At 43.4% G+C, this 18,482-nt stretch overlaps 1 protein-coding gene across 12 annotated transcripts in view; it reads right to left on the reverse strand.

Annotated features, from left to right (window-relative positions):
- The window catches only part of UNC5D (unc-5 netrin receptor D), a 567,635-nt gene that overhangs the window by 28,229 nt on the left and 520,924 nt on the right, over window positions 1-18,482 (reverse strand). For all 12 annotated transcript variants that reach the window (XM_034647536.1, XM_034647537.1, XM_034647535.1 and 9 more), the window contains 3 exons: window positions 15,136-15,304; window positions 13,259-13,486; window positions 4,966-5,115 (listed from right to left, as the gene is read on the reverse strand). In XM_034647536.1, the coding sequence (XP_034503427.1) occupies window positions 4,966-5,115; window positions 13,259-13,486; window positions 15,136-15,304 (547 nt within the window). The remainder of the gene's footprint in view (window positions 1-4,965; window positions 5,116-13,258; window positions 13,487-15,135; window positions 15,305-18,482) is intronic.

Genomic DNA, 18,482 nt, shown 5'->3' on the forward strand with positions numbered 1-18,482 from the left:
TATACCAAATTCTATACCAGATAAATAATAACATGTATTTACAAGTTCTGCCATTTCTTCTTATTGTCCAACCTCACTCTAATCATGCTTCTCCCCCCAAGGCTTCTTCCATTTTGTAAGCCATGGGTAACCCTTACTTCGTTATCTCAGCCTCCAACACATCTCTCTCTGCTTGCTGAACTCTTCGAGATCCCATCTGCTCAGAGACGCCCAACTGCCACCTCGCTACAGAGAACTCCCAACAGCTACATCTCTGGAATTTATCTTATTATTATCAATCACTGACATTATACCCCTAATCACTACAAATCATTTTATGTGGCCTTTACTTTCTCCGACAACTCTACCTTTTCAAACCCGATTATCACCATTCACTGTCTCGTCCTTCTCTAATTTTCCTATCGCCATTAATGATCCTCTTCTCTCCTCATTAGAGCTAACTGTAGTGACCTACTCCCCAATCTCCTGCCTGCAGTCTCTACAATACTGAGCTAATGAGGGGGTTAGGGTTTGACTAGAGAGGGAAACAGGAAGCAGCTGATCGGTGTTCTTCAGGAAATAGCACTGCAATGTCTCTTTTAACTCTAATCATGAGTGGGGGTCACTGATGTGACCAGGTCGCCTGGGAACTCTGCTCTTGTTACAAGAATCCTTTGCGATGGGGCCCACTATGGCCCCCTGATGCCTGCCACATTAAACAGAGTCTTCTGCCTGGTGCTTCCATCATGTGTCGTCCCATCTTCATTTTAATAGCCCTCGAATGAACTCTCCTTCAAACTAGCACATTTTTTTATAGTTCCTTTGCACCACCCCCTTTCATGAAAGAAATTATAACATAGGGCTCCATGGTTAACAGGTTTTGCCTAACTGAGAAAACTAAGGGGGCGCCTTGGTGGCTCAATCAGTTAAGCGTCCAACTCTTGATTTCGGTTCAGGGTCATGATCTCAGGGTCATGAGATCGAGCCCTGTGTCAGGCTCTGTGATGGGCATGAAGCCTGCTTAAGATTCTCTCTCCCTCTGCCCCTCCCCCCACTCTAAAAAAAAAAAGAAAACTAAGAAGGTTTTTATGTTCTTAAATGGATATTTGAGTCGTTACCATGTTACATAAGTTCTTGGGCGGCAGGGCCAGAGCTGAATTCAAGGTCCTGCTCTTAAACTGACCTCCATGTTGTGCGGTGGATCTGAATCCTTGATAATGCTTCCTGTCCTAAAAAAAACAATGGTACTGGCCATTTATTGAGAAGTATCTTCTCTGGTATAATTTGCTACATTTCTTATATTTTCTCCGGAAAATGCTGGCAGAAAGGTGAGAGATAATCCTCCCTTGCAGAAAGCTATGAGAATCAGCACACACACACACACACACACACACACACACACACTCACTCACTCACTCACTCCTCTCTTTTCTCTTTACATCCCACTGCACACAATCGAAACATTTTAAAAATCTGATTTTAAGACCGTATCAAAACAGTATTTCTTTTTTATTGTTGGCTTGAGTGGCAGCTGCCAGGAGGGCCCGACAAAACATTTAAAAGTAATAGTATTAGAAGCACTGTGATTAGTGTGTTGTCAGGGCAATCATCTTTGCTTTCATTTATTAAAATAAAAAACTATCAAGATGCTCACTGAGTGAGAGGAATGATGTGGCAAGTAATATGGGAGGACAAAGTGTAGCAAAGTTATGGGTGTTTAAAGAATTCCGGAAATGTTTTCATTTTGATTCCCATTATAATTAGGTTCCTAGCAGATGGAGAGAATGTAAATCACATCCTAGCAGGAGACAGACACTGGGTTCCCCAAGACACAAAAGTACGCTGAAAAGACAGCTGCTTTTATCCTAGTGAGGTGACAGCCCGACTTTGTGTTTTGTAGGATTTAAAAAATAATATTTTATTGTATACTGTCTAATCCAGCTTCTCTACCCCACAGTCAGCAAGAAATAGCAGAACGCGTGATGCAGTAGCACCCAGGTCCCCGTAACCTATGGAAGGCAGAGTTATTTGCCCCCTAAACAAGGTCTGATAAATCCGTGGAGGGGATCTCTAACTGTGGTCAAGTCTGCCTGAGAAGAAGGAATACTTGTTTTTTCAGGGTGGCTGGGTGGGGGGGACTAGCCCTGTGGGTTGTAGCACAGCGTTTCGTCAACTGTAATCCTCCCGAAACTAACCCAACGAGATTTCAAAGCTAGCTGGTCAGCCTGTGCACGGGGTTTGCACATAGCTCTGGACCCAGCCTTGACGTCACACCATTCTAAAAGCATGCCTTGTGCAGGTGGTTGGTGTCTGAGGGGGCAGACGTTCTCCACAGTGGGTATCTCCCAGGCCTGAAAATTTCTGGTAAATTCCACCTTTCCCAGAAGAAGGGAAGGTTTCCAAGGAGAATAGGCTTTGGGTCCCAACGGGAATACGTCGCCTCTCAGATTCCTGATCTGAAGTTAGAGAGTGGGGGAGAGAGGAAGACCAGAGGTCTTCCATGCCCAGAGCTGGAAGATGACAAAAGATGACAGGGAGATTTACCAGTTGAAGGAGACGTATAAATGATGTCGGGAAGAGTGAGGTTTTCTGTCCCTGCAATAGCTCTCGGTTAGTTCCCATCCACTAAGCCCTAATGAAAAGCCATTCTCTGTTATCCACGCCAAGTTTATCAGTGCACGTCATGTTCCACATGAGGTTCAAGCAGGAGGAACACAAACCCTCCCCAAAGTGCTTACATCTGATGCCTGGGGCAAACGCAGCAGGGCCATTAAGTGCAGCACAATATGTGTTCACACAAGCTAGGGGATTTCAGTGGTGACAGGGGCAAGACAATTGGCGGCAAGGAGGCTGGTGGGGGGGGGCGGGCCGAGGAACAGAGCAGAAAGCCATTTGTGGGTAAGAAAAATGAAGTGGAAATGCAACTCAGTGGCAAACCTCCTGGTGCAGAGAAAATTAAATTATTTCTCAGCCTTCCAAGACTCTTTCAAATTATGCTCAATTACAGAAGGCAAATATTTATCCATGTTCACAACGTCCACGCAATCCAACCCCTCCCGGCAGTAAATCTTATTGGGTTTCCGTGGGAGCCAATGCCCTTTGGCTTTGGCTGGGCCTGTCGCATGTTCTGAGGTCCACAGGCTCTTAGCCCCCAGCGCCTTTCCCGCCCGGGGCTCTCCTGGGAATTCCTGGTGTTGGAATTTTTTTTTTTTTTAAGATTTTATTTATTTGACACAGAGACAGCCAGTGAGAGAGACAGCTAGTGAGAGAGAGTGTGAGAGGAAGAAGCAGGCTCCCAGCAGAGGAGCCTGATGTGGGGCTGGATTCCAGAACGCGGGGATCACGCCCTGAGCAGAAGGCAGACGCTTAACGACTGAGCCACCCAGGCGCCCCTGGTGTTGGAATTTTTGTTTAAGGGCTGGTGCAAGGTTATGGTCCTTCCAGCTGATTTTTTTTTTTTTATCTTTAAACATTAAACTTAATAGTTACTTTGGACGGAGGCACCAGCATTAGATCCAGTGGAATGATGCCTTTAAGCCTATAAAGATTAATACAGAGGAATTTCCATGACTATCAGGACCTGTTTTAACAATGCCCTGAAGTTCAGTTTGGTCTGGAAACTCTGAATCCTGCTTTCCTGGACACAGAGACACCTAGGTCTTAGAACATCATTAACAATCCATTTATTCATAGAAAATCTCTCACCATAAGGAAATATGCTGAATGTGTCAAAAAAAAAATGGTCTGGGGCTGTGAGAAATGCTCTTTTTGCTCTGGATGCCCTGAAAGGGTACACAGAGGGGCAGTTCCCAAGGTAACAAGAGGTCTGGAAAGTAAACAGGAAAATACAACCTCGTCCAATCTGAAAACCGTGAATTTTCAAAAGCGAAAGTGTTGGTGGTTCAACTTTTTTTTTTTCTAACTCTCATGGCTCAGGCAAGGTTTTTCTCTGTGATTTGGCTTGTTCCCATTCTGACAAGCTGGTTTACCTCGTGCAAGTTTTTGGCTTTTGTTTTTAATCAATGCCACAAGGATGGAAAGGTTAAAACCCCACAGAGCTCTGCAGGTTATGACAGAACAAAGGCATCTGAAAGCCTCCTGTGATTCCGGATCAATCTGAGCCCACCAGAAGCTTCTCCAAAGTTAAGGAGCTGTCCTGTCACCTGGAGCACAGGTGACTTTGGTTTAGGAAACGACTGTAGACCAGCTATCTGCTTGTGATGATGGCACTCATCACGGGGAATTTCCACAGCATTCCGTGGCAGGGTCACACATTGATAAGAGATCTTCCTATACTAAGCAATTACTCAAATCCCCTAAAAGTTATTCAAGGAGACTCTAAGTCATTTTGCAATGTTTTAAAATTCTCTGGTACAGAGATAGGTGAATAATAACAGAGAAATATCTTTACATTATTTGTAAAAGGATTCTAAGGGGCGTGATCCTTTCTTTGGCTGTCAGCATATAATTTCCTCTTCCCATCTTACCCAGCTTACTTGGTGGCGAGCACTTCATATATTCAGGACAAAACCTCTTGTGCGTACCTGGCCAGCCAGGGCTCCCCACAGCTCAAAACTGTCACCCTTGGAAGGACTGACATCCAGACCATTCATTGCTGACCACAGTTAAAAACCATGTCTTGTAATGAACTGGTTTTAATCAAAACAAACAACAAACCAACTTCGCTCTAAGTTGTTAAATGACCATCTCAACCTGTACTGAGCAAGAGTTTAAGTGGGAGAGAGGAGAAATTTCACGTTACGTGACATCAAAGCGCCTTTCTGCCCGACCTGCTAGAAATCTGTGAGTTGATGACAATATAATTAATTCCCTGGGTGTAGTCCCAACTGATACATTTCTGTGACAGTTCTGAGATTAAATCCATATTTTTAAAGGAGGTAAGTCAAGAGTACCCTCACCAGGGTTTAGTGACAACGTACTGGTTAAAGCAAAGCTATTTCTGTTAGCGGCCCATTTGGCCAGTACCTGGCATGCAGTGAATGGTTTAATTCTCCAGAGGAATGGGGGGATATCAAGGACGGAGATCTGAAGACTGAAGGTGTTCCCTTTGAAATGCAGCAACTTTGGCTCTTCCAGTAGCTGTCCACCTTGGTGCCTTTCATCTGAAACCACTTCCTAGGGGCAGGAAAGAGAGAAGAGGCATAACAATGAAGTATCCCATTTCTGCCACATTTCTTTCCGTAGGCAGGTATGCTCCCTACAACGTGTCTCCCAGAAATAAACAGCAAGATAGACACACGCTTCTTTGATACCCCTCATATCCTGGCAAGGTCAGGACTGGGGAATGACTGACTCAAAGCTGCAATAAGAATCTGGGCAGGAAGAAACAATTGTTCTTAATTATTTGCCTTGCTTAGGCTTTTAAACACACCATACCTTTCTTTAAAACTAGAAGACCTCCCCTGCCCCAAGCAAACTGTTACACTGTTGAGTTTCCACAACTGTGTGAATTTCGTCCGCTATGACTATAATCAAAGGATGTATTCAGATTTTTAAAAAATTTATTTATTTGACAGAGGGTACAAGTAGGGGAGCAGCAGACAGAGGAAGAGGGAGAAGCAGATCCCCACTGAGTGGGGAGCCCAACGCAGGACTCGATTCCAGGACCCTGGGATCATGACCTGAGCTGAATGCAGACGCTTAACTGACGGAGCCACCCAGGCGCCCCGGATGTATTCAGATTTGACACTGAAAGTTGAACAACAACTTCACCCTTTTGCCCCTCTACCCTTTCACATGTTCATCATGAATATGGGCATTATACAGTACTTAATTCTTGGTTCAAAATAAATGCTATAGAGTGCATGTATCCTATTTATTTGAGTAATGTTCATTAAAGTTATACCAAAAGGCCAAGAAAAAAGTTGTTTATCAAGTTAGTTTTAGCTCAGAAAAAAGAATCAGATCCCTGAAGATAAATATTCCTGTATCTTTCGTTGAGAAATCTTTATAATTATATTTAATACAAACAAAATTCATCTACAATCTATTGAGCAAGCCATTTTAATTGGTTCCAAATGTGTGGTGTCTAGAATCCTATTGGAGCAATGATAAGCCAAATAAAATAACCGACACGAATTCTGCAAAAGTTTAACCTGCCGTTGGGGTGAGGCTGTTAGTGTTACTGGAGATAAGAGAGCTCCCTAAATCCATTTCTTAGAATCACCATTAATTGACTTATAATTCCCTTGCAGAGGTACAATAAATAAGAAAACCGAGATCCTTTAATTATGTCTTGTAATCTTCCCAGATTCTAACATAGATCGTGAGAAGTCAGGCAAGTAGGCTTATAAATACAATAAAACTTACATTTCAATTATCAGTGAGTAAAAGCAGCTCCCAAGGTTATCTTACCGACTCTTGAATAACAGGAATAAAAACATGTCTTACTAAGACTCGGCTGTCCAGCTTTTACCCGTCACGTACACGTAAGCATTAATCGGTTACTGGTATCTATTCTCAGGACTAAGTGATTCAACTCCAAGGTCATTTGCTCTGGTTCTTTTAATGAGAGGGGTGTTTCTTGGGGGCTCTTAGGTCAGGCTGAACTTTCTGTGATGTTAGAAATGTTCTGTATCTGTGCTACTCAATGTGGTAGCCATTGGCCACAGTGGCTACTGAGCACGTGAAATGAGGCTAGAGCGAGGAAGGAACTGAATTTTTCATTTTAATTAACTTCAATGTAAATATCCACACGTGGTTGGGAATTACTATACTGAACAGCACAGTGCTAGGGAATTCCTAACAGTGTAAGTCTAGGAGTTGGGCATGACAGCATGGTGGCCAGCATCTGATTGGGGTGAGTGGAAGGATCGTGGCACGGTGGGGTGGAGAGAGAATTCACTCCAAATGCTGGTTTGAGGGTTTTTTTTTTTTTTAATAATAATATTTTTCTGTTATACTATGTTAGTCACCATACAGTACATCCCTGGTTTTTGATGTAAAGTTCCGTGATTCAAGTTGCATAAAACACCCAGTGCACCACGCAATACGTGCCCTCCTTACTACCCATCAACAGCCTATCCCATTCCCCCATCCTCCTCCCCTCTGAAGCCCTCAGTTTGTTCCTCAGAGTCCATAGTCTCTCATGCTTCATTCCCCCTTCTGGTTTGAGGTCATTTATCCATGCTGATCACTGGTTCCTTGTTGAGATTTAATGAGCGTCCACAGGAGCTATGCCTGGGCTGGACTCTTGAGTTTATAAAATAAAACTATCCCCACCACCAGGGAGCTCACAGTCTAGTGAGAGGCTCAGAACAACAGTAGGCATCTGATTATCATATCTAAATATTACAAATACACGTCTACCGAGGAGGTCAAGGCAAGGCACAGGGGATAGCCTAACCCAGCTGGGAGGAGAGGCCAGGAAAAAGAAGCGGGAAATTACCAGAAGAAGGGATATCTGAGCTGAAGCTTGAGGTTAAGATCAGGGATAGTCACAGGAAAAGGAGGGGGCACACACTAGGGGCAGCGAGCAGGGTCTGCAGGGAGGTATGAGGCGAGGCAGAGCTGGGACAGGTTAGGGGAGAAGGCGAGTGGCTGGAGGTGATGAAAATCAAGTCATGGATTCTCGTTTGCTGTGCTGAGGACTTTGTATTTAATTCTGGAGCATGGATACTCAGGGTTTAAGGTGTGCAAGGATCTTTGGGGGACTACATCTACTCAAAAGAGGATGAATCTTGTAAACCAAAAATGGAGGCCTGGGACTCCAGTCACATTTCCATGCGGTCTTGGGCAGATTACCTGTTTTCTTTAGGCCTCTGTTCCTTGGCTGGGGTTATTCATGGCCAAGCAAAATCATCAGCCTGATATTCTATTAACCTCTTTTTTGCAATTCTAGTGTGACGTTAGAAAACAAGTACAAATAAGGAATGTACTTATTAAAATCCACATGAAAGCCACACGATAACACAGTGTGGGCTTTTCAAAGTATATTTGGGCTCTCTAAGGCATGTCCCTTTTCTTTAAATAATCTAACTTGCCTGAATGTACAGAGACGTAAACTGAGGTCAGAAGATGAAGTGTCTTGTGGAAGATGGCACATTTCTTAGTGTAGAGCTAGGCTATTTTAATATTTAGAAACCACACGGAGCATCATCGCACTAGAAAGGAAGTGTAGTTTTAAATCAAGAGATGAAAATTTGAAGCACACCCTTACCCCCAAAGAAAGTCCTCTTCCTAAAGGGTTAGTGATAGAGCGAAGACTCAAACAGGGCAACTTGACTGTGGTCTAGTATCTTTTTCTACATTTCCTTGCCTTTTTATATCCTATGCTGGATTTTTTTTTTGAAGTCCTGTGAAGGTCAAACTGTTATTAACTCTGTCCTGTAAATAATTTTTCACTGGCGCAAGCTATATATAAAGATGACATAAGTCAGTCTGTATTTGCCCTACGGTTATATATACTGCCTAAGCAGTCCCTGAAATGCAGAATGGAGAATGTTAGAACATTTTAATAGATGTCCACTTATGATTATCGCAGAGGAAAATGGTACCTTTTAGAAATTTCTGCTTTAGGGCCCCCAATTTAAATACAACCATGACTTATTTTTGCCTTTTTTTTTTTAGCTTATTTTCATCTCCACACATTGAACCAACTATATACAATTAAGAGTGTCTCATAATCTTGCACAAAATATTAAGCAATCATAGTTATTCTGTAACAAAACAAATAATTATTAAAATGAAGAAGCCCGATAATGAATTAATCATTGTATTTATATATTTGTAAAGGCACAGCTGGCTTCAGAGTTAAAGGAACTCCTGAGTACGAGCTTTAAAACACTCTCCAAAAATAATAAGTTATACTTAGCACAGAATTCCCAGTTATGCCCACAACCTATCATCGTACTCTTTTCAGGGCTGGGCCTGGACATCTGTATTTTTAAATGATGATTCTGATGCCCAGCTGGGTTTGAGAATCAGTCATACAAACGACTCCGCTGAGCTGATTTTGAGTCACTCGGTGGACACATCACCCCAAGCGGGGGCCTGATGCTTCATCTTTCCTGTCTGCCTCCTATACGACAAGGACCTTATGTTAGGTCTCCGGTTCTATTGTTAAATTGATATCTGCATTAATTAAACTAGAAAATAGGGTCTGGCCAGTTTATTTCCCATAAAATGTTCCCAAAGGCTACGGTTGGTGGTGGTTCAAGTCTGTCTCCCTCCTTATTTCACACTGGGGGCTGCCAGCTATCCAGATCCTGGAGATGTGGCCAGGAGAAGCCTGGGCTTTGTGCCTCAGTGAGCTCTTCATGTTGATTTAATGAGACAGGCAGCAATATTCAGGTGTGCTTCAGGGATACTAAAATAGGCGGGCTGAATTTACATATTTATGAGACAAAACTGAACTTAAGCGTGTGTGTGTGCGCGTGTGCACACACACACACACATATACACAGAATTATGTCGCTGTGGTGTTTTCCTTTAAATGCTTTACGTGAACAATATTTCCCAAGGTTGCATTATTGATAAACACAAGAACTACATCTGGAGGAAATCCTTTGAAATTAGATTCTAAATCCACATTAATGCCAAGTAAGTAATGAGTACCGAGAGGTAGTGAATAGGAGGGCTGGGAGCAATGGAGAAAAAAACTACTTGTTTTTCCTTTTTTCTTTCTAAGATGGGGCAAGTGTTTAATTCCTTGCTTTCCCTGTGTCAAGGTTTGTTTGAGCTGTGTGTGTGTGTGTGTGTGTGTGTGCGCACACACACCCATGTCAGACAGACACAGAAAGAAAACACAGTAACAGAAACCTAGGTCTTAAAATGTTACTCTCTTATAAATATACCACCATTCCTCAACCTTTGGCTTGAATTTACCAAAGGAGATGATGTCAAACACACACACACACACACACACACACAATGGCAGCTTTAATTATTGTGGAAACATGGGAGCAGGAAGGATGAGAAGTTATGGGTTGTCCTCTTATTCTCCTCTCACCTTTAGGCAGATTTTTACTTAAAAAAAAAACACAAAAAACATATCTGAGCTGATTTCACTTCCTGGAGATAGTTGTAGATGTATTTATCAGAACAGATCATCAAAAACCTGAAATTAAATGATGTCTTACAGGGTGTAGGAGGTATTTTGTTTTTGTCATTGCGAGAAGCCAGTACTATTATTCAGATGAAGCAACCCCAGGGCAAAGAAGAAGCCAGCACAGCAGCCCCGGCAGGAGGTACAGGGGAGGAGGGCAGGCCTGGAAAGGGACAGGGTTTCTGTTCCAGTACAAAAACCCTCCACAGGACTACAGTTTGGTGGGACCATTATGTCACCAGATCCTTACTGGTTCTAAGAGGACAGAAGACTTGGGTCTGGAAGCTGTCATCCTTCCAAGGTTTCTAGGGAGGGGGGAGATTTTAAGTATTTTATTAGACATAACTTCAGTGAGCTATGAATGACGTCACCATGATCTTCAACCAGGCTTCTGTCTTGGTTAAGAGGACAGTCCTAGGTGGGCACACGTGTGTTGTCATTTCTTTGAGATGTGAAAGATGCGCTACCATAAATACCACAACTGTTGCAACCAAGCTTGTATCTGTTTCCAAGTCACAACACACATTTTTAACACCGTGGTAATGGAGGCAAATTCCAGAATAGGGCATTGCTGCAGAAATGCTTCTTGAAAGATGGCCCGTTACTTTAGATTAAGTAGTCAGGGTTCCATCCGCGTTACAGAACATGAGTCATCACTGTATACAATATTTTCAGCCCACACCACACAAGTTGGGGGAGCTAATATTAACGTGTGAAGTCTGCGAGAGGTTCGAGAAGTGAACTGTTGCTAAGGCTTTCTTAAAGTGGAACAGTTTTAATGGGTTAGTAACTATATAATTTTCCCCTCTGATTAAATACCACATACGAAGCTGTGAAACATGTGACGTGGATGATTTGGGATGTTAAGGTGGTGTAAGGGAACCTGGGCAGAAGGCCCTGAATGTGTTCACTTAAGAGCAAGGTAAAAATCCAGAAAGCTGGATTCTCTCAGAAACAAAACCCAGAGACGAAGACCGCAGACCTCACGGTTATGTTCTGAAAAGCTACAAGTTATGTTTTAATCTTTCTGTGGGCCGGGAAAGCTATTCAACCAAGGCTGACGACGTCTCACCACCCTGGGGGGAAGCATGGCCTTTGCTGCTCATGACAGCTGTCACATACATCCTGTCAATAACAAGTACAACCAAACCCAACTTGAAAATCCAGCTTTATTGGACATAGTAGGAAAGAGAAAGAACCACTGGAGGTAAATAGATGATGACAAATGGGGTCAAGAGTATTTCTACCGGAAAACATTTCTCTAATGCAAAATTATAGTGTTTTAAGAAGTATCTCTAAATGATGTAATAAAGATATTTGGATTCAATTTAGAGGGAGAATACCATTTTCCCTAGCACTGACGAAGAAGGGTATATTACCCATAGGGAAGGAGAGTGGTTTGAAAACCTGCGTTTAGGACCTCGTTCTCGTGACTTCCACTGCAATTCATATTCATCTGTGAACAGCTAAGCTGTTGTAGAATCTGGTGGTAATCAACAGGAATGAAAATAGGTTATCGGAAAGTCACTTTGTTTTTTCTTTAGGCAAACGTCGAACTCACGGGTATATAACGTATATCAGCATTATTCAAAGCGAGATCAAAATGGCTATGAGGGCCTACTTCCAAGGCAATCCTCACAGGCACACTGGTCGGCAGTGGGTTACCCACATGAGCCCGGAGGCTGGAAATCCTCCAAGGCCTGCCCCCCGCCCCCCCGTGTTTACTCCAGTTTACTCAGCCTTCAAAATCTGGCTGAGTAAACTAAACATCCGACTTGAGTCATGATGCATTCAGTGGTAGTAACGACCTCAGTTCATTCTACATTTTTGGTTGCCGAATGTCTGTTAATGTGCTTCATTTTGGAAAAATGATCTCATGAGGGGTGGCAAAAGCAGATTAAATGATCAAATAGCCATCACAGGATGACATTTAAAGACTTGCAAGGAAGATCTTTCCTCTACAAAATGGCGCCCCTCTGAAAAGAGGCCCTTTAAGGAGCAGCCACATAGTAGGTGTGCCTTTCAAAATGACCTATGCTACTTAGGAGATAGGGCAAGTTCGAGAGCATGGGTTGGCACTGTGTCACCTTTCCTGGCTTATGTTCAGGATTCGGGTCATTGTAGCTCTTCTATTGGTAAACATGAGTTTTCCAGCTCAGTGTCTTAAAAGCTAGTTACTGAGGATATGCTCTGCATAATGGACTTAATGATCCAGGACTGGAATAGCAGGGATCTGGGATGAGGTGTGTCAGGAGAGCTGGGCTATTTATATATGGGCAAAGCTTACACAGGCACTTCTGCATTATCCTTGCTGCTATTAATAAACTCGCAATCTTCGTGAGTAGCTAATTTAAAAGGAGCCTTACATGATTAAAAGTACCAAAATTGGAAAGGAACCTTGAACTCTCTCTGCCCTAGTAGCCCTAATTATTAATAGACTATGTATCCAGGATATAGCCTGACTGCCTGCTGATAGATAGGATTTATAATTGTTGTTCCCTAACTGTAACTTTCAGCTGGTTCAAGCAATTTTCTCACTGCCTTCTGCACATCAAATAACTTGTTCTTCCTGTGGCTCGTGCCATTCTCCTTTCATGACACGGTAGCCCTTTCTCTTTTGTTCCTAAATGACATCCACGAAGGTTCACAAAGGGCTCTCAGAGATTGTTTTCCAGTCTCTCCATTGCAATTGGGCCTCTGTTTTCTAAATTCTGACACTCACTTGTAAGTCACTTTATAATTCAGCACTGAATGTTTTCTATATGTGTTTATGTAACTAATCTCTATTCTTTTTTAAGGTTTTATTTATTTATTTGAGACACAGAGACACACACAGACTGAGAGAGACAGAGCATGAGCAGAAGAGGGGGAGAGGGAAAGGGAGAAGGAGACTCCCTGCTGAGCAGGGAGCCCCACGTGGGGCTTGATCCCAGGACCCTGAGATCATGACCTGAGCTGAAGGCAGACGCTTCACCAGCTGAGCCACCCAGGCGCCCTGACTCTTCTCGAGTGCCAAGTACCTCATGTCCCTGGACCTCAGCGCATTGTTGGACATATGGTAACACAGCTCTTGCTTCAAGAGAGGTATCCCCAGCAAGCCAGTGGTGTGGCTTCATTTTGCAGACCCTCAGCAATAGAATTCTCTATTGATACTGGTCTTTAGGAAACCCCATGCTTTCATGACACCACAAGAATTTGAGAGAAAAGGCTGACCTGAAATGCCCAAGGCGTATTGTCCACACAGTAGACTCTCAGGTTGTAATCCAGAGAGTTACAGGACATGCAGCCGAAAACCGCCACCTTGAGCTGCTTCACGGCACAGTCTGTGACTGGTTCTCCAGTGAGGGCATATGTCCCGAAGCTGTCGAGGAGCACGTGACATGCAAAGGGGTCCAAAAGGCAGTAACAGGACGTAGATTCATCCTCCACTGACATCACTTCCTGTGGGGAAGAGGTGTATGAAATTCTCTCCGCTTGGAAATAAGATGCGATTTAACAGTGACTTTGCATGGACATAACACAATTGTTTCAGAATATTTTTATTGTCTTCACTTCCTTGATGTTAAATGCTGTCTTTCTAGCAAAATAACTGCTTACATCAGGAATTCGAGAGATAGTTTTATTCGGTGTGTTGGGATTCTCTAGGTTACAACAAGCCTCATTTCCAAACTTCTCCTTTTTTCAGTTAATTCATGCGGTGCCGGATTTAAGAAAAATCTGAAATATCAATACCGGACCAGCAAACTCTGTCTTGAATAAGGTCTATTTCTGAAAATCTCTTTCAATATCCTTAAGGTAATATTTATTTTCCTTCAACTATTTTATCCTCTTTCCACCAAATTCATTCATGAGGGACCATTAAATAAATGGTTTTGGTAAGATGTACCAGAATATTCCACCTTCCCTGATAAGAACTTTGGTTTGTGTGACTGGTTGGGTAGAGCATAAATATAACACCACCTGGATGAAAAGCTTGTGAGGAAGTGCACGGCAGAAAAACTAAAGTGGTAAAAATCAAGGCAAAGCAACCCCAATGGAAAAGAGAGCAAAATCTGGCCCCTTTATGAAACCCACGGAACTTCATGCCCAGGAAACGTGCCCCTGGTTGTACTAGGACTGAAGAAATAGCAGGATGCATTTTCAACAAGGAGTACAGGCTAGTTGCAGAGATAGCTGGGCAGGGTAAATGTAATCCACTGTAGCAACTGGGAATTTCTTCTCCTAAAGAAACAAGATTTTCTTTTTACTGGTTTTGCCTGTAGCCCCTCCTGGGAGGGACGATCCCAGGGCTAGCGAGAACAGGTCATTGTGTTCCAGCAAGATAATTCACCTGCTTTCATGCAAACTGACTTCAGACAGACATAAAAGGAATCCCTATCAGACAGATAAATCAGAGGTTTCACTTAAAATAGTAATAACAGTGCAATCGTTGCTGTGTCTGTCTCTCTTGTTGTTACCCGCCTCAAACGCTTCCTCATTGTCTTGTCTTGTCTCTCTTCTGCTCTCCCCTTGGACTGTATCACTTTCGTATGTGCCCCTGTACACAGGGCAACAGACGCTCGATAATTCTCAATGCATTCATTAATTCACCAAAATATTTTTAGCAACTACTGTGTTGCTGAACATTTCAACATGTTCTAATCCCTCTGATGGCTGAATCAGAGAGAAGTTTCTTTTATGAACACAGCCTGTGTGCCCTGAGTCGCCTCCCGATCTCGCCTCCCCATCTCCACAAAGGCCACAGGGAAAGTCATTCAGACAGGGACATGGTCTGGGAGGAAGGAGAGAAGTAAAGGAATGCACCAGGAATGGACACATAAGGGTATCCTTCTGTGTGGGTAATTACAACTGTATCGTAAAACCAAAGAGAAGAGCTCGGGATGCTCTCTTGCTTCTGTTTTCCATTCTCAAGAAAAAAACACTAGCCAATACCTTGAGGTTATTGGAAAACCCAGCCACCACCCTCTGAAAAAAACGAGAAAATGCTTACAGATTTCACAGCAGACTCATGTTGAAAGAGGGTAAGGTTAAATCTACCCCATAGGTGGAAGCTAAATCTTATTTTTTCATAAGGAAGATGAGGGTCTCACCTCCCACTTGCCCTGCTGCGTCCTCTTCTTTAAATGGATGTTCCAGTGCTCAGAGCTGACGTCCGCACAGTGTGGTATGGTCAATGCAAAGGGAGTGGTGACGGTCATGTCTGGGGGGCCACAGGTTACTTCAGGACTCAGGAGCACCTCGGACCCGTCGGACTGGAGGCTTTATGGTTGGGGAAGGGTACAAGAAGCGTGTCAAGAAGGGGGAGCGTTTGAAAGAGAATTTAGTTATAGACCGGGGCTTTCTTCAGGCTGAGGAAAATGGTTTCCCAGGATTCCCTCCTGGACGGCACCACACATGCCCAGGGCTGGTCTGGGCGACAGCCATTTATCCTGAACAGCTCAAGCACGCAGACGGAGTTTAGCTTAGATTTCAAATCTAGGTTTTGACAAACAAAACGACAGGTGCTTTCTCAGAAATATAGGGCAGAACAGAAGAGAGCAGAGACCTGGGTGGTGTGTCACAAACCGGCTGCTGAATCCTTATTCTTGTTGATAACATTATCAATGACCAAAGCCGAGAGCTTTGTAGGAACAACTGACCTAGTAATCTTCCCATCAGATTCCTTTCTCCCAACGACATGTTCCACAAATATTTTTAATGCTAGTAAGCGATAAAACAAATTATTACAGAACAAAGCAACCCTTCAGACATACCCAGATTGAGTATGTCACTTCTGTTTTTGAAAACTTTTGTTTTCTGCCAATGCACACATAGGTTATATAGTGATAGCATAGTAGACAGTTATAGATGTGCATAATTAAATACATAAATACATAGCTTTCAACTCCGTCCTATTTTAGTTCTAAATTTAAAGTCATGCCACCCAATCCTAGTGTTGAGACTTTCTGTATTGTGAGTTCTTCACAGTGGGAACAGAGTTACGAAACATATAAAAGGAGGTGAAATTTACTAAAGGGAAATGCTATCATTGAATGTTTCTTTCAATTTCTTGTCTTTTGGTTTTAATTTCTGTCCCCAAATGATAAGGTGGGCTGGTTTATAGGCCAGCAGTCAATGAGAAGAACCCTGAAGTCTGCTCATTCTTCCTTAACTGCTTCTGTGTTTTTGAACAACTTATCTGATTTTTTTTTGGGGGGGGGGTTGTATTTTCACTTGTAAGAAATACAGCGATACAGAATATAGTCCATAAAGCCATTTAGGACTCTCAGATGAACAATGCTATGTGGGAGCTGGGATTGGTATTAATACAGAAGTTTTCTCTTACCTGACCTAGGAAGGGCATTTAAATATGTCAAAAAAGCCACCCCTTGAGCAAGATAAAGATGAAATTTAGCACCAAAAGGTACCACCTCTTCCATGGTCTTGTATAAACAGTTTTGTTTTTTTTCTACGAGTACATTTAACATGTTATTAGTGTCTGAGTTGCTTTTGTTGACATTGCTTGTTCTCTTAGAAATGGTCATACTGTAGCTCATTATCTGTAATTTGCTGCTGCATTCAAAGTCCAGACACAGAAGTGGGCAGGGACATCTTCTACCTACTGAATCTAAAACAGACCTGAACGTGAATGGAGGGTTCTCCCCACTTTGGGAAGCCCCAAAGATGGATTCCCAAAATTCAGTCCTCCACAGAGGCAGCCTCGGTCCAAAGTTGACAATTCTTCCCATACAACCAGGGCACAGGGGGAACCGAAAATATGTCTGCATTTCCCTTTAAGCAGAGCAGGTGAGCGAGGCGGAGGGGCTTGGAAAGCAGTGTATTAGCAAGAACAAATGCTCGAGCAACAGCCTAGATACAACAGTATACTTGAGGTTGGTGGGGGGCGGGGGGGGAGGTAAAATTCCAGCGTGAGCTCTAAGCAGCACGGGGTGGCCGCTCGTCTGTGGACGCCTGCCAGCGGCCATCAGAGAAGGTTAAGCGCTTTCTGTATAATTGCTGCCTGCATTCATCACAGACAGGAATAGCAGGGATGCTTATGAGTGACCGATGACAAGCTCTCCTAAAAGAACTATTTAATTGCTTTCAGAGAATCATCCCCCTTGTTGAACATATTGTTCCAACATATGGGAATTTGGGGAATTATTTAATGCCAAATGAACTGAAATCAGCTAATTAGATGAACTCTCGCACTCGTGAATAGCAAGGCTCCTTTCCATAATAACTTAAACGAGTCTCGGGCAGAGTGGGCAACGGGAGCTTTGCGTTAGGCAGGCGCTGGGCCTCCCCACCCGTGCAGAGGGAGTAAACCAAGATTTATCTCTAAGCCTCCCACTGCGAAAGCAGTGTCTGCGGGTGTAGGTCTCTGGTGAAGGAACAAAACTTAAATCTCTCCTTTCTTTCCCCCCATGATTAATAATAATTGGTCCTTCTCTGCCATCTTCTATCTATGGCAATCAGGGAGATGGACGAGTACTAATGAAAGCTCTTCACACACCCGTGGAGGCAGGTGTTAACAGCATAAGGTCACAGAGCAGTCTGTCAAAGTGAGGAGCCGCAAAATGTACCCCAAATTCCTGCCTCGTCCACAGGCTCCTGCTCTCTGTGACCAGATGTATTTTCCTTCTCTGTAACCACGAGCAGATTTCTGGTCAAGCTGCTGGCTCTCGTGACACCCCAAGGAAAGACAGGGGGGAAAATGCAGTCCCCGTGTAGTCATGGATACAGACTTAGGACATTTGAGGATGGAGGTCTGGGGAGAGAAGGCTTTAATTGGGCCTGGGCAAAACTGAAGATTCCTAAGGACAGTATGGATGGCATTTCAGGTTTCCCAGAGCACATCTGACAAGGAAGTACTCTCGCTGCTGCTAGGAGGAAAAAAAAAAAAAGACACATTTTTCTAAAATTGTTGTGAGCTAATGATAACTGTGAATTAATAACAGCAGTGATTGCAGGGCTATCCTAGGAGCCACCTCTCGGCATCACACGCTCTAGTGTAGATGGAAAGGTCTGGGTGTGTTCGACTTTTGCTACTTGTCTTTTTCCTTGTGTTTGATCTATCCGTCCGTCCGTCCGTCCGTCCGTCCACCCATATGCTGTGCATATTTATGAACCCTTATGGATATAAAAAGATCAATCAGAGCCGGTTCTGTGTAGCCAGGTGGCTTGTGGGCAACTGTATGGTAACCGGCTTGTGAATTCAAATTTCCGCTCGCACAGTGCGGCTGAGGGTTCTAGGGAGAACTCTGCCAGCTTTGCAGTGATCCATCTGACCTTTTCTGTCATGAAAACCACAGTGTGGCAGAAGGGAAAGCCCAGGACTTTCTGAGCCTCACTTTCCTTACATGCAAAATAACGCCTACTCTAAGATTCTTGTGAGAATTAAAAAAAAAAAAAAAGCGCAAAAAACCATCTACTATGTACTCCGTGGGTGAAGGTT

This window comes from Ailuropoda melanoleuca, chromosome 18, assembly GCF_002007445.2.
Source record: "Ailuropoda melanoleuca isolate Jingjing chromosome 18, ASM200744v2, whole genome shotgun sequence".
In the NCBI taxonomy this organism is placed as follows: Eukaryota; Metazoa; Chordata; class Mammalia; order Carnivora; family Ursidae; genus Ailuropoda; species Ailuropoda melanoleuca.